At 53.6% G+C, this 23201-nt stretch overlaps 1 protein-coding gene across 2 annotated transcripts; it reads right to left on the bottom strand.

The window, feature by feature from the left end:
- Positions 1–3531: 3531 nt before the first annotated feature.
- Positions 3532–21953, bottom strand: IRX5 (iroquois homeobox 5). Of its 2 annotated transcripts, XM_036231283.1 has the most exons (4): positions 21205–21953; positions 19737–20142; positions 18780–19562; positions 3532–3651 (listed from the first exon to the last, which is right to left on the bottom strand). In XM_036231283.1, the coding sequence occupies exons 1-4, from the start codon at positions 21451–21453 to the stop codon at positions 3587–3589; spliced, it is 1503 nt and encodes a 500-aa protein (XP_036087176.1). In that variant the 5' UTR covers positions 21454–21953; the 3' UTR covers positions 3532–3586. The 2 variants fall into 2 exon arrangements, with proteins under 2 accessions (XP_036087176.1, XP_015997866.2); XM_016142380.2 differs by lacking the exon at positions 3532–3651 and having other exon boundaries at positions 18157–19562; positions 21205–21952.
- Between the last annotated feature and the right edge of the window lie 1248 nt (positions 21954–23201).

The following is a 23201-nucleotide window of genomic DNA, read 5'->3' as shown; positions in this document are numbered from 1 at the left end:
AGAAGCTGGAAATCCAAATTATTTTGCAATATTTTGCGATTTTTAAAAACATAGCACTGGTCCATCAAAAGGACTACCAGTTTGCAACTCTGGTTTAAGCTTTACAGGAAGAAATCGATTCCTCCCCAGGGAAGGCTTCACGGTGGTGTTGGAGCCTGAGCTTGAACACTAGGTAAGATTGACATTTGAGATGGGAAAGAAAGGATTGATAGGGACCTTTGAGAGAATCTCGTCCATCTATCCCATTTCCCGGATTAGGAAATGAAGGCCTGGCCCCTCAGGGACTAGTTCCTTTTGGTTGCTAATTAATAGAGGACAAGAAAATAGGGAAGAGTTTGGAATAGTGGGTTGGAGACAAATTGTGGAGAACCTTGAATGCCAGACTAAGGAATTCGGGTCGAAATAAGCAGGCATGCCTAAGAGCGCATGTTTCTGAGTGCTCACTGTGTGCCAGGCTCCATACCCCATTTCGTTTAATCCTCACAATACGATCACTATCGTCCCCTTTTTACAGATGAGAACACTGAGGCTTGGCTTAGCAAAGTTAAGAAGCTTGCCAAGTTTATACAGCTGGTGAATGGCAGAGCAGGTCCTCCGATCCAGGCCTTTCTGACCCCCGAATTGACCACCATGTTACCCTGCAAGAGAAAAACTGAAGCGGTGGATTTTCTAAAGATGTTCTATTGCCCGGACGTATTTTTAAATTCTCTAACTCGTTGACTCCTGTTTCGTTTTATTGACTTGAAGATTGAGTTTCCACATTTCTCGAGAAGTCTCTCCCCTCCCCTTTTAAAACACAGCTGTCTTTTAGGGCGGGGAGGAGGAGTGTTTTAAACAGGAGTTGTTTAACTAATTGCCAATTATCTCTGAATAGGGTATGGTTTCCAACAGCTGTAGGGGATTTTGGTCTCCATCCACTGCCTGCTGTTGCTGGTACTTGGAGTGCGTTGAGATATTCTTGGCCTCTTGCTTCAAAGAGACAAACCAGTGTCCCACCCCCTCCTCCATTCTCGAAGACTTGCTTTTATATGGACTAGCTGGCTTAGGGCATTGATTGTTTCTGACTAGAAGAAGATGGATAAAGAGGATCTCTCTCTCTCTCTCCGTGCGTGCCCCGCCCCGCATTTGTTGGGGCCGAATTATCCCTCAGGACTTGGTCCCACGCTGTCATTTCCCAGTGCATTTTCACATCTCCCTCTGTGGATGGATGGGTTTTGCTCAAATGTGAGAGCAGACCTTGCCTGCTTCCTCCCAAACCTAGCAGAAAGCGCAAAAGAAATTCTAGGATGAGATGCCAGAAGACCCCAATGCAGATGGGTGATGTTAATTGCCCCTCCTGGCTCTGTCTGTTGGATTCCTGGGAACAGGCCGAGGGGCAAACCTTTGTAAATGTTAATCTCCTTATGCTTAAGATATCACACTGTCTTTGATGTTCTCAAACATGTTGACTCCTATCTGGGTTGAGAGTGTGTGGCCCAGACAGGCCGAATGCTTGTTTTGTCTTTCGTCTTCCTCCAGGAGGGCTCAGTGATAATGTATTCACCTCCAGCTGAAATGGCACAGTCCTTCTTCAAGGCGAGGTTGTTGTGGGCAGGGGGGGCGGGATGCAGGATGCACCTAGGCCCGCTCCACTCCCGTCCCCCGAAAACCAAACTTACTACGAATTATTTTCTCACCCGAGTCCCGCTGGGTTCAAGTAGATGACCCTGTTACGAGCTCCTCCTGCCGATACAGGGGGAAAAAAAGATTCTTAAAAGTCCATGTGTATTTCTATGATTAAGGTAATGCTATTTGGTGAAACAAATAAAGCCAAAACAAACAAACAAACAAAATGTATAGTGGCTCAGACACAGCGCGAGTTGATCTATCCCTGATGTCAAGCCCAAAATGGAGGCTCTCGAATGGAGGCGGCTTTCCTCCAAATGATGATTCAGGAACGCAGATTCATTGTCTTGCGGTCCTTTTATCTTCAACAGCGGTTGCCAAGGTCTCTGTGTTCCTCAGCAGCAAACTGTGGAAGGAGAAAGAGAGGGTGGGGAGCGCTCCCCTATGTCTTAACTGCAGGTACCTGGAGATAGCATGTCGCTTCCTATCTGATTTCATTGGCAAGAACTAGTCACGTGACCCCATCTGGAAGAGGGGCTGGGAAACGCTGTCCTGGTTCGCGGTCCTGGTTCGTAGCTGCTCCCCACTGACGACCTGGCCTACAAAAGTGGGGGCAGGCTCCTTTGGTGGACAGTCGGCCTCTCTGCCACGCACTTGAGCTGTGAGAAAACAGCTGTGATATAGAAGGAAGAGAAAGCCGTTGAGTTGGAGCTGAAGGGTGTGGATTTGAGTTTCAGAGTCTGGCTATGTCCTTTGGGGTAAGTCACTTCACCTCGCTGAGCCTTGGTTTCCTGATCTGTAAAACGGAGGGGACGCAGAGTGGGAAGAGATAATAAAGGTGACCGTTACGTACTATCCAACATTCTACCCGTGGTGGCCCACTAATTTTGGATGGTACAGTATTTTAGGGAAAACGTGATGCAGTTGATGATTTATGTGGATTTTAACTCCCCCCCCAAAAAAAAAAAAAAAAACATTTGAAAGAACTAGCAGTACCAGGTCTGCATTCCTGTATGGTGACTATCAGCTAGAGCTGAATGGAGAAAAGAGGGAAATCCCACACAGGTCCCACCAGCCCCATACGACCTGCTTTGTGCCTATCGACGTGGCCTTTCTGGCCCTCGTCAGCAGGCAGGTTTGTGATGCCTGAGCCATCCCATCTATCTTAAGGATGGTGACCACGCTCGAGCTTCAGGGATGTTTTACTTCTACTTTTCTGCTTTTCAAAGGACTTAGTCATTGCCAAGCCTCCACTTTAGCTGCAGAATCTTGTGTATTGGCTTAATTAGCCGATCAGCTCTAGAAATTGATTATTAACGATTAAGGCCAATGTAATTTTTTTAATGCTTGATTTTTTTTTTTCTTTAAATCTTGGCAGAGCATTACGTAATGAATACCATAGCACGATGTTCAGGATCTTGTTAACTTTCATAAGATAATGAGTGGGAACTCCTGGAGAAGGTTTTATTCCAGAACTCAGAGCCCTGTGAGTCCAGTAATATGATTAGGAAGTGGGCCCGCCGAGGCCAGTGCTGGGGAGGATGACTGACTGACGGCTAGGATTGATTGGCACTGGAGGCGATGCCAGGGGCGTGGCTTTGTCGGGGCAGGCTGGTTATCTCCTGCCAATATACACTTGGACATCACTGGGAAGGCAGGAGATGGACAATAATGGATGCCTTCTAACAGTCTGTTGACAGAAGATAAGTTAAGAAACAGAGTCATGACTACTGGGCAGAGCATGGCAGAAATGAGAGGGAGAGAGAGAGAGGAAGGGCGAAAGGAGGAGAAGGAGGAGGCAGGAGAGGAGGAGGAGAGGAAGAGGGAGGGGGAGGGGGAGGAGTGTAAAGAGAAGAATAATTTTGGTTATATTATTCAGGGTAGACTAAGGCGTGCTGTTATATAACAAATTACCCACAATCTCAATGGCTTGAAACAACAAAGGTTTTATTTCTTGCTCACGGTACATATCCATTGAGGGTCAGCAGGGGTCTCTGCTCCACGTCGTCCTCAGTCTGGGACCCAGGCTGACGGCGCCTCCATCATCTGAAACATCATTATGGGAGGGAAAGAGAGGAAGTGGTGAATCAGGCACTGACTTCGGAAGGGCCCCCCCTGGAAATGACACGTCTCACTTCCATGCACATTTCATTGGCAAAGGAAGTCAGTGAGGAAGCACAATCCCACCGCAGGCCCGGGAGGGGAAAAACTGGAAAGTTTGTGAACGGCCTTCACATCTACCTCTCAGAAGACTCCAGGGTTTGGGGTCTGGAAAGGATGTGCACTAATTGGGACTCTTTGGGTTACAAAAATAGAAGGTGAAATTCAAAGTACCCAAAGAAAAGGGAATTTATTGACTCACAAAACCAAAAGTCTGGCAGTGACTCTGTCTGTCTTCAGGCAAAGCTTAATCCGAGGGTTCGAAGTCTCTAGGATCTGGTCTCTTCTCATCTTTCAACTCTGTTCCCGTCCATGTGGACTTCATTCTCGGGTTTTATAGTCCCAGGGTTCATGTTCAATGGGAAGAGGAAGCCTCTAACTCTCCTCAATTTTAATAAACATCCTAAGTCTCAATCTCATTGGACCAAACTGGGTAATGTGCACGTTCCTGAACCAATCACTGTATTCAGGGGGATGGGCAATGGGCCAGACCTAAATAGTCTAGCCCTAGCATCAGAACTGAATTAGTTTCATCAAAAGCATATAAACTCAGAGTAGGAGAGAGATGGTTCCTGAGGAAAATTAGGGATGCTGGACTAGAATAACTGTCCGAAAGTATACACAAATAAAATTACACTTGTCCACTATAAGATGTAGAGGTGCTCCAACCTGGTTTTCCAAGTGTTGTTTTGTAGATGTGATTCAGGGTCTGCCTGCGAAGCTAAGATGGGGTTCCTGCACTCTTCAATCTCCCTTTTGATTAAAGCAGTTGTGCTTTGTTTGTTATAATATATTAAAATTCCACGTAAGATAACTTCAGAACCAGAATGAGAGAGAGAAGAAGAGAAAGAGGGAGAGGGAGCAATCTTTTGCTAAAAGAAAAAAAGAAAAAGAAAAGGATGAGGTGGGGATTAAACATCATTGATCTTTAATCTCACCACCTCATTTTGCAAGATTCAGAAAGATTCGTAGATGTCTCCTTATATCCCATTGGCCAGAAGTGGTCACATGAGCACCTAGCTGCAAGGGAGGCTGGGGAAGTGGGCATCTGGCAAAGGGGAATGGAGGGATCTCAACGGGCCTAGACACAAATGGTTCGTCCCCTAAGGCTGGGCACATTGCCATCCCAAAAGAGAAGGAAGGCAATGGCTCTCAAAGAGCTGTTTTAAGATTAGGGTTGAGCCTCATGCCTTTGTTTATTCCTCCATCGGCCTATGAAATTTGCCTGCAATGATCTCCTTCAGGCCTCACAATAATCCTACAAAACACTGACTCATACATTGGTTTTTAAAGCATCCACTTAGAATGGACTCTTATCACCATGATCGTGTCCCAATTTACGGATGGAGAAACTGAACCTCAGAGGTGAATCAAATACCTACGGGACTTTGCTTACCCCTTACTTTATACCTTTGGCACAGATTGGGGCAAAGCACTGGGGGAGGAGGGAGTTTTAAGCATCTACCTTTTACTATGTAGGCGTCGACTGTAGAAAAGTGTGGGGAGAGAGTGAAAACAGGCATGCCGGCCAGAGGGAATAAAACGGGCGAAGGCCCAGAGGCAAAATAGTACATAGAAATTGCACTATTTTATAGGGTTAGAGCACGAAGTTTGAAAGAGCATCATACTTGGGAGTCCAGGTCAGAATGATGCAGAGCTTCGAATGACATAGAGGGGAATGAGGGGAGGCTTTGATTTTTATCATTCTCCTGCTCTACAACCTCCCATAGCTCCCCCGGCTACTGTCCCCTGGCTAAAATGGACACAGCGTGTAGACGGAAAGATCGGGGGAGAGCCTGGAGACAGAGAGGCCCATTAGGAGGCTGATGCCCCTCAAGAGGGAGAGGACAAGAGCCTGGCGGGGAGGAGAGGAAGGAAGAGCAGGCGCTCAGGGGCAGGGTTTTGCGGGATGCACCCCGCTCCCGGCCCGCATCCTACAGCTCGCGTCGCATTGAGGATCTCCGCTTTCCCGCAGCTGATGCCTAAAGCAGCAAAGAGCGGCCGGCACCATCTGGGTCCAGAGAATGGGAATCAGACATTTTCAGGTTCACGTCCCACTTGGACACCTACTTACACACGTAAACCTTTCAGGGCCTCGGTTTTTTTCATTTGTAAAATAAGGATAATAACAGCACCTACTCCATAAGTCCGATGAGACTCTACTGAGGTCATGTACGTAAAACCTTTAGTACAATAACTGGCACGTACTAAGAGACCAATAAGGTAGCTACAATGAGTGATAACAAAATCACGGAAGTTTAGATAATATGTTGACCCATGAACTGCATGATTGGGAGATTTTGGTTAAGGACCGGGTGTCGGCATGCTTGGACATCACTTATTTTACCCCCAAAGTGGCAACGCGGGCCTCACAACTAAGAAATGTCAGATGAAACAGATTCCATCCAACGCGATTCGAGACGTTACGGAAAAATAAACAAGTAAGTCATGAACCATCATTGCTCCTGCTCTTGCTAATTATAAAGTGATGAGATACAGAGAGAGCATATCATAAATACTACACACATACTTCCCGTGATTGAAGTACTAATCGCTATGAAAAAAAAAAAAAAGAAAGAAAAGGAAAGAAAAACATATTCTCCCTCCACAAGCCCCCACTCGCGCAAAAGAAATCCACGGTGTCACCTCTAGAGGTTTTCATCATTCAGCAGTTTTTGGAAAGAGTGATTGATGTAATTAAAGTTATTGGTAAAGAAAGACTCAGTTACCAAGGAACAGATGCGTCAGCAGAAAGTTTTAAGTAATGAAATGATGTTCCAAGGAGCGATTTTTAAAATAAGCTTTTTTTTTTTTTTTTTGAACTTTACACATCTTAACCATCGCCGGTCAGCAAAAAGATGTAAAATAATTAAGAGCTGGGGGAAAACGCACTACGCAATTTTAGAAATCCTCAGTTGGGGTCATTTTTGAGAAGACGAAACCGTATTTATTGAGTAACAATGATAAGAGGTTATATTTACGGCGAGTCACACGTGTTCTTCGGCGGGCTTTGCTGACGTTATCTCATTCAATCTTCACCCGCTGAGGTAGATGCTATTATTCTTCCTGTTTTATAAAGTGAGGGCACTAAATTTCAGAGAGGTTAAGAAACCTGCCCAAGAAACCTGCCCAGGACAGCACAGCATGAACGGCACGGATGGGAATGAAACCCAGGCAGCCGGGCACTGGAACCCACCTTCTCCATCACCAAGGGGCCTGGGCCTCTCTGTCTAGATTTCGTGGTCTTTTAATCTGGCTCACTAAGGACACTTCGAGATAACAGGTTGCGGTCAGAATTTGAACTCATATCCATCTGCCCCCAGAGCTGTTTGTTTCAAAGTTCATATTTCTGTGGGAAGAAACAAACAGGAACATAGGCTTGGGGGGGGCGGGGTCCATTCATTTGTTTTCATCTCCACCGACATGTAGGGAACGGTCAGGACACTCCGGGGCTTTGCATCGTGCGTTGGTGCCGCAAAGCCGGGGCAGGGACACAGTCGGGAGGACGTGCCACAGCTGCTTGACAGACGACAAAGGCTCAGACCAGAGCAGGGGAGGGAGGCGGTGGAACGAGACCTCTCAAGAGGACCCGTGGGACTTGGGGAGCGAGCGCATACGGGGCGTGGGTGAAAGAGAGGCGTCGGCCCGTTTCTACTGGGCGATCGGATGAAGGAGGGCCAGAGAAACGGATCTGGAGTCAGAGTTGGAGTCGGGGAATGGCTAGCAATGGGGAGAAGGCGACCTCGGCTGGGACGTTTTGAATTGGAGTTGCTTGTGGTCCTTCCAGCTGGAGATGCACGTCAGGTGGTCAGACGCGTGGCCTAGAGCAGGGGTGAGAGCCGGGGCCGGATGCAGGCCGGGGACGCGGCAGGACCACTAAGGGGTCACGGCAGGCCTTCTGGGGCTGGGGCAGGCGGTGGGAACCGCTGGGGTAGATACCTCTTAAAGGGAGGTAGCATCTGCCCCATCAAGCCTACTAACCCCTTCCCCAAGCTGTTCTCAGAACTAGAGACCCCTACAGGGAAGGGAGAAGGGCCAGAGTCCTTTGTGGTGTCAAAGAGCGGACTGGGCAGCGGGGCTTGGCCTCTCACCCCGAAGAGCGACCCAGAGACAGGCAAAAGGCCCCGGGCCTTGCAGAACCAGCGGGCCGGAGAGAACAAGAGCCCGGCGGGTTTGCGAGGGTTCTCCAGTTTCCGTCCTGCCTCCCTAGCAGCACGCACACACGCCCCAAGATGGGGATTAGAGGGCAAAGGGTCATTAAGAAAGGGGCGCACGGGCAGCAGGGTGGGGACAGCCAGCCCCGCCTTCGTCACCAACCAGCTGTGTGACCTTCCGCAAGTTGCTTTACCTCTCAAGGCCTCAGTTTCCATAGAGGTAAAATGAACAGTTACTATTTCCCAAAGTGTGGTAAGTGCATCTTTGGGGAGGGACACGTGATGACTTGAAATGGGGGTGAAGAGATGCTCGTGCGGCCCACAGAAGTCAGGAGGCAGCCGGCAAAGCAGAAGGGAAAGGGGTTGGGGAGATCCCTAGGAGCGACGGGAGACATTGAAAGCTGCCAGTCACTTTCGAAGCCCAGGGGGCCAAGACTGTCAAGTAATTATTTTGTTTTTTATAATTATCATCTATTGATGGCAAGTGCCACTAGTTTCTTAGTTACAGTAGAGGTATAAATATTCCTTTCAATATAAGTAAATGGTGACAAAATTCGAAGGAAATCATTCTGTATATCGTCTCAACAGTGGAGGCCATGACAAGGATTTGGAGGGTGAGCCCGGATGAATAAATTTGGAGGAGCACTGAGTAAAGCGAGGGCTTATTTCTTGCAGTGTCAAGGCATATGGAGGTTTTTAGACATTCCTACATGTTCTAGGATCTGTCAGGCGTTTACCAGATTAAAAGGGAAAATTAAAAAGAAAAAAGGGAGTAAGAAAGAAAGAAAAAAAAAAATCTGAGAGCAAAACAAGTCCACCAACCAAAATAAACCAGGCTGACAATTTTTCTACCACATTTTTCAAGAGAGCAAAGAGGTGGTGTTTATTCCAAATGAGCCCTTTTCTCTAAGTTGCCACTAATCCACTCTTTTATGTCATCCAGGAAAATCGGCCCTCAGCGACCAAAGAACATCTGCACATAGGCGTCTTTGGAAAAAAAAAGAGCCACAGGGTTTGGATTTAGATGCTGGCTACAAATAGAGGGCAAACAAAACAAACAAACAAACAAAAAAACCTTGTGGTTTGGATCTAAAAAAAAAAAAAAGAAAAAAAAAAGGTCTCAGAAATGACAACTGTCTGGTTAGTCTGATGTCAGCCCGTGTTAGCTGGGCCGGTGTCTGGGCTGCTCAGGAACTGTGAGGATATTTGGAATCCAAGGCGAACAGATGTCTCACTCTGCTTGAGAGATGTCAAGACGCTGCTCCTAAGGGCCTGTGGGTTCCCTTGGGGACAAAGCCACTGATAGTTTTATAGAAAAAAAAATTCCCCGAGATGACAACCATATAGACAACACAAGCAAGCAGTCAAGAAAAGGATGAGGGGAAAAAAAAAAAAAAAAGTCACGCTGAGATATGAAAAAAGAAAAGGCAGGAAGGAAGGAAGGAAAAGAAATTCAAATAAATGCACGGAAGACCCATAACTCGGAAACTGGTCCCCGAGTCAAACCTTCGTTAAAAGGAGTTGCTCTATGAAATGATGGGACGTTGATTTCTGCTTGTATTAGGCGAGATAAACTGCGGGTGGGTGAAGGGTCCCTTCCGGCAGGAGAACCGAGCACATCATCTCTTTGAAGCGCGATTGTGGAGGGAGGCACAGGCTCCCTGGCAGGCGTGGCAGCCCCAGTGCCTCCTCGCCTCTGACCGGCTCGGAGAGATGGCACGCTCCTCGCTTCCCCCTCATCTGTACTTCACACACGGAGTCCCGAGGAAGCGGCCATGCTCCAGCCGCGTTCCAGGAGGCCTAAGATGTTTCTCAGCCCGGCCTAAAAATATCTCCCTTGACAGCCTGTCACAGTGTCTGAAATTCCACCATTATAAATTCATTCCTCTCTGTTAAGGCATTTTGTTTCCAAGACTTCTCTGTTAAAATAGAGATATCCCAGAGAACTTAGCTTGCGTGAGGCAGAGGGAGAAAGCCTAGGAGTCAGGAGGCCTGGGTTTCTGGTTCGGTTCTGCTGATAAACTCCCTGAGTGAGCATGAGAAAGTCGCTTTTCACTTCCTGAACCCCAGTTTCTCCACTGATTAAAAAAAGGAAGGAAGGAAGGGAGGGAGGGAGGGAAGGAGGGAGGGAAGGAGGGAGAGAGAGAGAGAGAGAGAGAGAGAGAGAGAGAGAGAGAAAGAGAGAGAGAGAGAGAGAGAGAGAAAGAAAGAAAGAAAGAAAGAAAGAAAGAAAGAAAGAAAGAAAGAAAGAAAGAAAAAATGATTGACAGTTATAAAAGGAAGACGCAGTGGTCAGAGCTCTCTGGTGTCGGGAGGAAGGATCTGTTCACTGCAGGTTTTGCTCTGGGTGCTGTGAACTTTGCCACTGAATGCCCAGCGTGTCCTCTAGAGCAGGGGTCCCTAATATTTTTGGCACCAGGGACTGGTGCTCCTATGATCTGGGGTGATCTGGGGTAGAGCTGAGATGGTGATGCTAGCACTCAGGAGTGGCTGCAAATATGGAAGAAGCTTCACTCGCTCACCTGGCCCAATGCCGCTCACCTACTGCTTTACCGGTTGGTGGCCCAGTACCTGTCTGCAGCCTGGGGGTTGGGGGATCCCTGCTCTACAGAAACTCCTTTGGGCCAAAGGGCTTAGGGTCAAATCGATGGATATCTTACTTCTCCCCTTTCTGAAAAAAATAATCCTGCTTCTCTCTTATTGTTTGATATCTCAGCAAATAGCAATCCCCAAGCTCCTGGGTGCTCGGGCTCAAACCTTTGGAGGCAGCCAGACTCCCCTCCTCTCATCCCTCACACCCAATCCATCGGCAAAGCCTGTTGCCTCTCCCTTCAAAATACAGTCTGAATCTGACCACTGCTCCTCACCTCTCTGGCTACCTCCCTGGTCCAAGGCAGCATTACCTGCTCCTGGATTCACCATCAGCCTTCTAACTGGTTATAGCTTCCACACTTGTCCTCCCAGAGTCTCGGCTCCTCACACCTGCGGTGACTTTTAAAACATAAATTAGGTCCCGCCACCACCTCAAATCCCTCCCCCTCTTCTTCCCTGTCTCGCTCTCATCATGAAACTCAAACATCTCATGGCGACCTACAAGGACCTATAACCTGAACCTGGCTTTGCTCTAGCCTCATCTTCCCCCACAAAGATCTCCTTGCAGTTGCTCGAAACTGCTTCCACCTCGGGATTTTTGCACTTGCTACTTCCTCTGCCCAGAACTCTCCCCGCTCCATCCCCAGAGATCTTTACAGCCTAGTCTCTAATTTCTTTCAGGTCTCTGCTCAAATGCTACTTTCTAAGGGACACTTCCCAGACTGCCCTTGTTAGTTAAACAAACACGCTCCCTTCCATATCCTTGCTCTCCTTAATTTTTCTCCTAACGCTCATCACTGGGACATTGTGACAAACCATTGTTACTTTCTGTCTCCTCTCTAAAATGTAAGCTCCGGGAGGACAGGGCCTTTGTTTTGTTCATGGCTGCATTAGCAGCACCTAGAACAGGGAGGCCAGCCTCAGCATGCCACTGCAGAGGTCAGTGCCAAGGGCTTTCCTATGCTCTGTTTCAGCAGGGCAGGATGTGCTGCAGGGTCAAAGGCAGAGCGGACTGTTGGGAGATCTAGGTGAGCCTGCGTGGGGGGAGTGAGGTAGGCAGGGGACGTAAAGAATTCCAGCTGAATTGATAAGTTCATGGGCTTCAGGTTCTGGATTGAGAGCAGAGGAAGCAGCTAAAAGGCCGCTGTGGGCAGATTCCACAAGGCAGGAGCCTGCAGACAAAAGGGGGTTATAAGCTGAGGTGTTCTGGACTGTCCTGGGAACTAACCTGAAATTCAATTCTCCTCCAAGTCAGGTCCAGTCCATTCCCCAAAGCTCAGCTCTGATCAGGTCATTCCCCGGTGTAAGTGCCTTCCCAGGCTCCCCGTGTCCCCCTCCCCCCTCAAGCCCCAGGCTGTGGTACAAGGCCAGAGAAAGTGGTGAAGAGGTAGGGAGGAGGAGGGGCGTGCTGAGGAATGTCAGCTATGCTGGTAGAATGGTCACCAAGTCAGAACCTCAAGCCTCACTCCCCTGCCCTTACCCAGGCCTTGGCTAGTGAAGTCTTCAGAGAGCAAGACCCTAATAACCATACTGAAGGACAACTATATGCCACCCACTAGAATCCTCACAAAACCAGGGTCCCTTTTTACAGGTGAGACCACTGAGGTTCAGAGAAGCCATTTGATCTGCTGAAGACGCACAGCTCGGTAAGTTGCAGAGGTAGGACTGAGCCACCAAGGCCCAAGCGCGCAACCAGGAAGCCGTAACGCCTCTGGACAACAGACCACACCTCCTTCTTCACGCTGCCTGCGCTGCCCTGGTCACACCGGAGTCCCCGCTTCTTTGAGGCCTAGTCTGGCGAGACTGCCGCCCTGCCCTGCGCCTGCAGCTAAGGCGGCCCTGGCCTCGCCCCAGGTCTGCAGCCGGCCTGCAGGGGGCGATGGTGGCACGACTGGAGCCTGCGCCCCAAATCAGGGCGGACCAGCAGAAGGCAGTAAGGTCAAGGAAAGCGCCCAGGGCCAGAACCCCGCGGTAGAGGAAACCCCTTTCGGGCGCTGAGCCCCGGGAGGCCGAACCCCAGCTGTGTTGAGCGCCGCCGCCAGGCTGCGGGTGCGGACCGGAGCTCTCCAGCCCTTGTTTGAGGAGCGGCGGCCAATAAATTCATTAATCATCATTTTATGCCTCATCAAACCCCCTCCAAACCCCTCCATGGGAGTTACACAAATTAGCCCCTGAAAAGACAGTAATTTCAGTTTAGCGAGGTAAGTGCTTTCTGATGGGCTCAGCGCACAGAGCTCTCCTGACAAGCCAATCCATCAGCGCGCTGGGGACGGGGCGCGGCCCGGCCGCCCAGCCCAGCCAGGCCTCGCCCGGCGCGGCCCTGCCCAGCCCCGCCCAGCCTTGCCTCCAGGGGCTCCTGGGCGAGGGTCTCCGCCTAGGGCGCTCCCTTTGGCCCGCTCCTTTGCACCCATCCTCAGGCTTTCTCGCCCGGCCTCTTGCCCTCGCCCACCCCGATCTCCTCTCCAGCCCTTAGAAGAGGGAAAACCGAGGCCCAAAATCGGGGAACGAACTTGAGGGTGAGGACGCGCTGGCGCTGAAGTTGTGAACTCTAGCCCGGGCGAGGGAAGAGCTAGGAAGCCCTTTCTCCTCCTAAGGTCTGGATGTTGAGGTTCCGCGACCCCTCGAAATGATCGAAGGGCCGTGTGTATCGCGTGCGTACATCATTGGGGGTACGGGGTAACCGACAGTTTCTCCCCGATTCGGAAAGAAATCCCAGACTCCAAAGGAGAGCCATCTGGGGAAAGATGGAGGTCCTTCCGCTTGCAGGGCGGAGCTGGGGCGCCCCGTCCTTTTCGTGGCCCTCGCTGCTTTTGCTCTGAACCCGCCACCTGGAGTGAAAGTCGACGCTTGGGAACAGCAGCAAGAAAGAATTTTCTATCGAATGGGCCTGGGGTATGCCTCCAGCATGGGGAGGTTGAGTAAGAAAGAAGAAAACAAGCCGGAGAATGTGTGATGAGAGGCGGGGTGTTTGCAGGCGCGAAGCCCACGCCGCACCTTCTCACGTTCGCGTCCTGGTGCCACAGAAGGTCCCACGGGGATCCTACCCGGCGGGCAGGGCCCATGTAAAGGAGGTTGACCAGGACCCGCAGCTGCGGCCGAGCGGACGGGCCAGCGCTCTGCAGCTCTCGCGGGGAGCTGGAGCGCCGCGCGCCGCGCCTTCATTAGCTTCCCCTCCACGCGGCGCTGCATGCTTCGGAAAATAAGTTAGCAAACGGGGAGCCGTTTATCTCTTTTATCTTGGGGCCTGATCCAATTAAATAAGTGCACATTTACATTTGCATCCATCAGGCGGGAGCGCTGAGAGCCCGAGGTTTGCTCGGAGCAAATAAAAGCAGATTTCACTGGGGAAAGTGGCGTCTGGGCGCGCCGGGCTCCACCGGGCGCCGGAAACGAGCGCAGCCGGACCGGGCCGGCGGCCTGGGAGATCCAGGGCTGGGGCCTGCAGCCAACAGGAGGTCAGAGACCCCCAACGGCCCCGAGGGCCTGGCCACAGCAGTGGGTGCAGCAGGAGCTGCAGCCCGGCCCTAGAGGCGATCCCCAGTTAGGCCACAACCTGGGCCCCGCCTTGGGCGCGGGACCCAAGTCGCATTTCGCGCGCAAACGAAAAGGAGACCAACTCTAGCCTGGTCACAAAGGGGGATCCGCGGGGTGGGTCTAGGGACAGTCCCGCAGCTTTAGCCAGTTTGCGGGGAGAACAGGCGGCAAAGTCTTAGCCAGGCCCGATTTTCCGCCTGTTCGGCGGCGTAGTGGCGAGGGAGGCGAAAAGCCGCGCGGAAGGCGCTTCCGCGTCGCGCAGTGATATCCCCGCGTTAGGGGGAGACGGGTTGGTATTACCCGTTAGCGCTTCTGGGGAGGCGGGGGAAGGGGGACGCCCAGGTGAGCGCCTCCTGCCTCGCCACTTTAAAGGTCTGGTCGATACAGGAGGGTTTGAAGCATCGGAGGTTAGTTTTGCTTTGTTGTTGTTGTTATTGTTGTTGTTGTCCTTGTCCTATAGATGGCCAACACACAGGCCAAAAGACAGAAACGATCTTTGGGGGCAAGGTTGCATGGTAGACCCCAGATATGCCAAGCCGCAAATTAAACAAAACTGCACGGTTCCAGAGCCCTGGCCAGCAGAAACACAAGTGCATGCACCTGAAGCCGAGCGGGAACACCTGGGCAGTGCGGGAGCTGCTCGGGGCCGCGGCCCCCACCCTCAGGCTATTTCGGCCGCGGGCACATTTCTCAATAGCCTGCCGCATGGTTTCCAGGACTGTGCGCAAGTCGTGGCGCGAATCCGTAGGGTTAAAACCGTTTCGGTCGCAGATCCTGCTCTCCAAATCCCCAATGCTAAGTACGTCCTGGGTCCCGGGCAGCGGTGAGCGAGGTGGTGCGGCAGTTAAAGTTCGACCTGCTTGGGGTTCAGAGCAAAGGCCCAGTGGCGGGTAGTGGGGCACAGACCCGTGTCACCTAACTCCTCCTCTCGGCGAATGGCGTGGCGCTCGGGGACCAGTAGGCGGCGCCCTTCCTAAACTGCATCAGCGTCGAGCTCCCTCTGGGGAGCCCAATCACATTCCTTTCACTTTGGGCTTTTTGCAAAGCACTATTTCGTGCCTCCGCCGAGTTGGCAGCTGGGATAGTTGTGGGAGACAGGTGGGCTGGGAGGCATGACCCGTTATGAAACCTCACGCTCAACACCCCCACCCCCGCCCCAACCTTCCATCTTCCGAGAGCTGCGCACATCGCCGGGAATGGGAGACCCCCGAGGGGTTGGTAAACCAGGAGACCTCGGTATAGGCCCGGCACCCAGGCTGGGGAGCAACACTCTGAGCAGAGGACTTTGGGAAGAAAAGGCCTCTCTTCCCGCCGCGTCCCCTCAACGCCGGCGTACGTGCCCTCGGGTATTGACTGGGCTGTTCGCTCCGCACCCCCAAATCCCAGGAACTGATTCCGCCCCGCACAGAGGGGCGAGGGAAGGAACCCAGCCTGTGTCCGGTTTGCGCTGTCTAGGAGGCTGATTGCATAGACCCTACTTCTATTGCCAGGGATTCAGCGCCTCCTAGTCCCTAAGTGCCAAGCTAGGCGCTCCTTGGGGGCCGGAACCCGTGCAGCCAAGCGCAGGTGGCGAATGCCCCCGCAGCTCCAGCACCGAGGTGTCTTAGGCGCTGTTTGGAGCCACTTTCACGGCCCAATCCAAGCCTGCGAACAAACCCGGATCCTTGCGTTCGCCGGAAGTTTTTCTCCAGCTCCTCCAAGGCGCATCGCCTTCCACACTGCCCAAGAGGCGGTCCAGTGGAGGCTGGAGAGGCTTAGGACCATACAGACACGCAACTACTTCTGGGAGTAAAAGCCAGAGACATTTCCTAAGTGCCCGAACCTCCATCTGCCCGGCAGGCCGCCCCCAAACTGGAAAGACTCTAGACACTAGAGAAACCACTGGCCACCGAAAACCCAGCTCTGCAAAGGAGAAACCCCTTACTTAATTGAGGCTTGTACTGAAGATGCATTACGCAAAGAAAACCGAAGACCCTGCAGAGGCCAAGGGCAGGGGGGATGTGGGGAGGGGGCAGTGACTAGGGCACCAGCCTCCCAGCCTCTGGCGGTTTCGCTCCCCAGTCGGGAGGCTCCTTGCAGAGCCCCACGTTGGGGAGAAACGCCGCGGGCTCCCGGGTGCGCGGTTCCTGTTCCCAGGCAGCGCCGCGGGCGTTCGCCTTCCATTCCGAGCCTCTGCAATCAAACTGGTGAGGCCCGCGCCGCGCCATTTGCATACTCCCGGGAGCAAGGAGGCCTGTAATTTTCTTTTTAAAATCTTTGGGCAGGGTTTACGGCCAGTGCTTCCAAAACCCCGCAGAGTTGATGGCGTCCTTAAACTCTCTCTTTAAGAGAAGGGGACTGGTCTATTCTTCTGACTTTTTTAGAAGACAAGGTGACTCCTGGGGCTGCATATTGAACGGGGGGTAGGGGGGGCGGGAAAGCTGACTGTGAACCAGGCTGTTGCGGGGGGCGGGGGGAGGGCTGGGGCGCGGGGATGGGCGTAGGGCAAGTCATCTCTGGAATTCAATTGTTTAAAAAATCATTTATAATTAAAAGGACAAAATAAAATACGACCGTCTCATGCATATTTAAGCCTTCACACTTCCAGCTTTGAAACCATTTTCCCTGCGTGAATTTTCTCACTAATTTGATCTCTGAAGTGGACTGCTGTTCGGAAAACAAAACAAAACAAAACATCTGGACAATGCAGCTTTCAAACTCGTTTAAATGCGAATAAGCAAAGGAGCCCCGTTGCAGCTTTAAAAAAAAAAAAAAAGGAAAAGGAAAAACTCCGATGAAAGTTTGGGGGTATATTTTTTAAAAGAGCAAGTAGGGTTAAAGTTGTCGAGTAGAAATGCAAATAAGTGCATTTTGATTTAGCCTAATTAAACCGATGTTATGTGCAAACACATTCTTTCTACACTCAGGTTTGGGCTTAACAGAGCAAATTAATTCCCCCCGCTGGACTAGGTTTTTGTAGTAAACCCTCCCTCTTCCCCGGTGACCGAAAACTCCCCACGAAGCCAAACGCGTCCCCGGCTGCACCTCTTCCGCGCAAAAGGAAGACACGAGCGCCCACAGTGTCGGCGCGCCTGGGTGCAGGGCGGTGTCTCCTCCTGTTTGGGGATTGAGAAGCATCCTGACCTTTCATTTCGAGATTAAATATGCGGGATTAAAATGAGAAAAAGAAAACCTCAAAACTATTTTTTTTTTTTTTTTTTTTTGGAGCTACTCGGACGCTCGAATCTGAGCCGGGAGAAGTGCTAAAGCGACGACAAGCCTGACCGAGTCCACAGCGGCCTCATTATCTAGGCAAATTTCCTTGAACTTTTGAAGGCCACTTGTCCAAAACGGGGCCCGCGGTGAGGGGCGGGGTGTGCTCTCCGGGTCCTTTCAGGGCTCCCCTCGCTTCCCCCAGGAGCCTGCGGCGCTCCCTCCCCCACTTCCACTCTCTCTCTCTCCAACCTCCGACGCTGCAGAGTGCAGGCTTGAAATTCAGGACAAGTGTGACACCTACCTGTGAAAGGGGGGAACCGTCCCCTCGCCAGTTCCGCGGTGCCGACCCCGCGGCTGCACCGGCATCTACGGGGCCGCCTACTAACCCGCACGGCCGCGGATGGAACACTTACTAATTTAATCAATCCCACGGAGAGATCAATGCCCGATTTTGAAGGGGTAGAGAAGACGGTGGGTTGGGAAGGCCTTCTCCTTGGCACCCCCTAACGCTCCCCGCCCGCATTAGCCCACAGCACCTTTGAAATAGTAATAAGGACTAAATCCGGCATAAAATCGAACTCATTAGCAAAGTTCACCAGCTGATTGCTTTGCATAAAACACGACACTGATTGGAAGTAATTAGGTTAAGCGGTGTAGCTTGGGTGGTGCCTGTCTCTAGCTGCCTTTGCCATCTTTCCCCGCTTCTGGGCATCCACTTGGGTCTCTCTCCTCCTTCCTCCAGGGTCCAATCTCCCCCAACGGCCCGCATCAGTGATCCAAACTTGCATTTGGGGCAGGGCCAGATTCCCCCCACCCCCGGGATTGCAACCTAATTATGAATCCCCCGGCTCACTGAGGTTCTGTGAAACCTTTCATTTCCCTACTTCGAAAAAAAAGTTGCAGTTTGCACCTTTTGTCCAAGGCAATGGACAGTTTATTGAGGCTTCTAAAAAGTAATGAGTGGCTCTGATTCTGTTAAAATCTCTTTTAATTAAATATTTCGCATTTTACAAAGGCGGCTGCAGTTTCACTTTTTAAATCTAAGAGTATAACCTGTTTCCTTTCTGTAATAATACTTTATAGTTCATACCCAGAAAAATCAATAGGTGTAAAAAAATTAAATTAAACTTGTATTTTTAAACTATGAAACAGTTTTGGGGGAAACACAAATGTATATATTTATATTACAAAAAAAACATTAAATGCCTGTACAGGTGTCTTAATTTCATAATTTACTTCAAAGATATTGAATTATCAATTTAAATACAAAATGCTACATTAAATATACAGAATAAGATTTAATACAAATCCTTTTTTTTTTTTCTTTTCTGTTGGTTAAGACATTTTTTGTGTATGGAGATGTTTGTGTTTTTATGTTATCCATCTCCATGAACTATAAACTTTTTAATAGAAGGGGTAGGTTTTTTTTTTTCTCTCTCTCTCTCTCTTGTTGATGGAAAAATAACTGCCAAGGCCATGTTTTTTAATAAATTAGCGAAGTCCGGGACCGACGCAGCCCGCGTTAAATGTCGGACATACCTTTCTTCAATTCATAGGGAGAGTCTTTGCACAGGTCTAGCTGGGACTGGCTCCGCAACATTTTCGGGTCTTTAGCCAAAGCGTCCGCTCGGTTCAACACGGTCTGGTTTAATCCATTGAAATGCGAGCCCGGACCGGTGGTGGGGCCCGGCCCGGGCCCCGGGTGGCCGTGGAGGTGTCCGAAGGAGCCATAGTTCGTGTAGCCCGGATAGAAGGGCGCAGTGTAGTAGAGAGGCCGGGACAAGACCGTCCCGCCGGGAAAGGGGCACTGCGCCGAGGGCGAGCGCGATGGGGCCGGGGCCGGCGACGCGCGGCTGCCTCCTAGAGCTTGCCCGGCTACGGGCCCGGGGCACGGCGGGCACGGAGAGCCCTCGCTCCCGCCGCCCCCGTCCTTGACCTTGTCCGAGGATGTGGCGATCTCTGCCAGAGACCACAGTTTGGGCTTGGCGAGCACCGCCTGCGGTGGCGGCGGCGGCGGCGGCGAGTGTATGACCGAGGGCCCGCCGGGACCCGGGGGCAGCTCTCCCGCGGCCGGGTGCGGGCCCGGAGCCGGCGCGCCCGCGGGGTAGTGAGGGCCCGGGTCCTCGGCCAGCCGCGCCACGGCTGGCCCCACCGGGGAGGGCCCGCTGGCACGCGGGGGCCCGGGCAGCGCGTCGAGACGGCCCTCGGATGACGGCTCCTTAAAATCGGAGTCGCTGAGGCTGCCTTCGGTCTCCTTGCCGGCGGGAGTGGGCGGCCCCTGCAGCCGCTCGCAGCCCGGAGCCGCCTTCGGTTCCGCTCCTCCTGCGGGCGAAACCCAGGCAATCAGAGGCGCAGAGGCCGCGCGGCGGGGTCCAGGTCCCCCACCGCAGCGGCAAAGACCCCGGCCCCCAACCCCCAGGTCCGGTGCTCCCGCTCTCTAGATCCCCCTTTTCTTTCTTACTCCTGCTCAACACATCCTTGCCCACGTCCACCAACCTGCTTCGGGGCCCTCAGGGTCTCCCTTGTCCTCGGGCTTGGGGGGCTCATCCTCGTCGTTCTTCTCCAGGTCAATGTTCTCCTCCTCTTCCTCGTCCTCGCTGCGGTTCCTCGGAGTCCACGTCATCTTGTTCTCCTTCTTGAGGCGCCGGCGCGCGTTGGCAAACCAGGTGGACACCTGGGTGAGGGTCATCTTGGTGATGATGGCCAGCATGATCTTCTCGCCCTTGGTGGGGTAGGGGTTCTTGCGGTGCTCGTTGAGCCAGGCCTTGAGTGTAGCGGTGGCGTCTCGCGTGGCGTTCTTTCGGTACGCGGGGTCCCCGTACGGGTACGAGCCCAGGGGCGCTGCGTACGGGTGGTACCCCAAGGAGCCCGCCATGCCGGGTGTATGGTCATAGGGAGAGCCCTGCAGGGAACAGGTAGAAAGAAGGTGAGAGTGGGCCGTGGTCCCCACTGCCACCTGGGAGGCCGCAGCACACTTTCACTGCGACCCGGGGTCTGCGGGCGGCGAGGCCCGAACTCCGGCTTCTGCTGGACTAGGACTGGCGGGCTCAGACCCAAGGGCAACCCCTCCCCCTACTCAGAAGGCAGCTGGGGCGCCAACTCCTGAGTCCGGTCCTTCGGGGGTGCTTGAAGCCGTCCTGGCCTCGGCGGCACCCTGTAGGCCCCAGTCTGCCCGGGCACGTCGGTCCCCCGTGCACGGACGCGACCACCGTGGCCAGGCCCTCCACTCAGAGAGAGGCCCGGGCGCGGCGGCGACTCTGCGCTCCGCGCCCGGGTGGCTCCACTTTAGGCGCAAGAGAAAGAGCGTGGAAAGCAAAGGCATTTTCTCCACTCCAAAGAAAGGCAAACGAAAAGTTAAACCTTGCCACAGCACTCCCGCCCTTCCAAAAATGGTATCCCAAGCCGAAGCCACGACGCTTTTCCAGAAAGTGCACCCGGCCGAAAAATCCCGGATGCACCGCAGCTCGGCCGACTTTTCAGAAATTTAATACCTCCAAATCGGATTGCGAAGATAGGATTACGGATTTGCAACATTTTGGAGGACTAATTAAAAGCGAAGCCAAACACATTTACATAGATTTCGCACTCTTCTGCTCACATTTCGGGTCTCTTTCTTTAGAACTACTTTTCCGAAATTGCCGAACTAAAAAATAAAATAAAAATCGCAAGGCGGCCTGGAGCTCACGTTTGAACCAAAGGCTGCTCTTTAATTGCAGCGACCTCTCCCCCCAAAACACTTTCCGCCAGCTCGGCGATCGTAGCCGGACGCGGCTCTGAGCTTCTCCGAGTCACTCCGGAGCCCCAGGCCCGGGCGAAGCCGAGCGAGACAATCGCCCAAGTTTGCAGCGGCCGCGAAGCTTGGCGCGGCCAGTCCGCGGTGGCGCCGAGGCCGGGGTTCTCGCAGCCCCCGCCCGCCGCGCGCGGCCCCAGCTGCCCTCGCCCGCCGCGGCTCCTGCTCACTCACCACGTACGAAGAGAAGGCGGCTGCCGCGGCCGCCGCGGGGTCGGCGCCGTACTGGAGGTGCGAGTTGTAGCCCGGCGAGGGCGCCGTGAAGGCGGTGGAGCCGGCGTAGGGCGAGAACGCGGAGCCCGACGACGAGCGGCCGAGCTCATCCGTGCGGGGCCCCGAGATGACGCTGGTGCTGTACGCGGGGCACGAGTAGAGCGCCAGCGAGGCGGACGGCTGGTACAAGTAGCCCTGCGGGTAGGACATGGCCACACACGGGCATGGGGCGCGCCGCGCCGCGGCCGCCAACGAGCCGGGCGGCGCCCTGCGAGGGCGAGCGGGCGGGCACCTGGCCTCCGGCCGCCCCGGGCCGCCGCTCCTCGGGCCCCGGCTCCCGGGCCCCGGCTCCCCGGCTCCGGCTCGCGGCGCCTCCTCGCTGGCTTCCCGCGCGTCTCCGGCTGTGACCGCCGAGACCGCTCCTCTGCGCGTCTCACTCGCCCCGGCTGGGTAACCCCCCCTCCTTTGCTGCTTTCTCTTTTCCCCCTCGCTCTTTGCACTGGGGGGCTCTGCTTTTGGCTTCGCAAAGGTCCTGCCAAGATGCTAAGTTGGAAATTGAGGATTCTGACGCCTTGTGCGCGCCTGAAGCTCCTCCTTCCCAGGGTGTAGTCGGTGGTTGGACTGGCAGGAGCCTCTGGGCGGCCGCAGCCAACCCGGCCGCCAGGCGCGCCTCGCCCTCTCCCTCTTCCTCCCGGCTCCCTCTCCCGCTCGCTGGCGCTCCCCTCGCCCCTCCCTAGCGCCCGCCTCTCCTCCGCGGCCCTCCTCTACCCCTCCCCTTTTTCTGCCCCCTCCCTTCGCCCGTCTCTCTCTCTCTCCCTCTCTCTGACTCTAGAGCGCCGGCCCCAGGATGACAATCATATCCAAGGCGCGCCGATCTCTTCCAACTTTCCTCCTCTGCTAAGTCCGTGTGCAACGCCGGTTCCGACGCACCGTGGGCCCTGGTGGCTGGTCCGGCCGTCCCTAAGCACAAAAGGAACGAGGCGCGAACGCTCTGCTATCTCTTCGCCACAGTATATCGAGTAGTTAGCGGATTTCTTACTCGCCAGGAGGCCGGGCGCTGAGGCGGATCGCCTCCCACCCGCCCCTGGCTTCTCCCTCAAGTCAGCGAGTTGAGGACCCGTAATGAAAGTCGCTGGGAGAGCCAGATGAATACCGCCGTCCAGGGCGCAGGGAGTCCGGGATTCCTGTCCCTCTCCGCCAGCAGCAGCAGCAGCAGCAGCAGGTGGGCGAGGGATAGGCCTTGGACAACTACACGTAAAGGACCCGGCCTTCTTTCCACCAACTCCCCGCCAGACGGCGAGGGAGAAGACACTGGGGGCCCAGGACGTGTCAGGGTAGCCTTTCGCTAGAGTGGCGGTAGTGGGTAAGAGCTACAGGACAGAGAAGCGTCTACACTGGAGTAGGTCTCCGGACCCCACTCCCTCCACCCAATGCCTCGTTGCTGGGTTCTCAGCGCTTTCCGTCCGCAGCTCGCCCCGCCAGGCCCGGGGCGGCGGCGGACGGCGCGAGTCCCCTTCCCCTTCGCACGCGCTTTCGCACCCGCCGCTGCGCCACTGTAAACACTCCGCAGGGCAGTGCCCAACCCAACTACTGTTTGTTCAGCGAGGCGCTGGCAAGGCAGACACACACAACTGAGTCACAGGCGGAGCCCTTTGCCCACGACGGCCCCACAGAGCAAGAAACAGACCCTCTGCGCGCCTCTCCACCCCGAGTTGCTGCTACAGGCGCACGCGATCTCGGGGACAGACAGGGGCGCTGGTGAACCAGGACAAGGGCTGGCACGTTGTCGGGCACTGCGCTGGAGCTCGGTCTATCCGGGACTTTGTGCCCCTGGATAACGGGGTCACGGGCAAGCCGAGGCACGACTGTACACAAAGTGCCCCGCGGTGACTTTGACGGGCGAGGTACACTATTTCCTAAGACCCGGCCCCCGCACACCGGCCGGCGCGGCACCCCCG

The sequence above is a fragment of the Rousettus aegyptiacus genome, unplaced genomic scaffold (assembly GCF_014176215.1).
Source record: "Rousettus aegyptiacus isolate mRouAeg1 unplaced genomic scaffold, mRouAeg1.p scaffold_m13_p_14, whole genome shotgun sequence".
Taxonomy (NCBI): domain Eukaryota; kingdom Metazoa; phylum Chordata; class Mammalia; order Chiroptera; family Pteropodidae; genus Rousettus; species Rousettus aegyptiacus.
The sequence above is the reverse complement of the archived record's forward strand: the minus strand, read 5'-3'. Positions and strand labels throughout refer to the sequence as shown.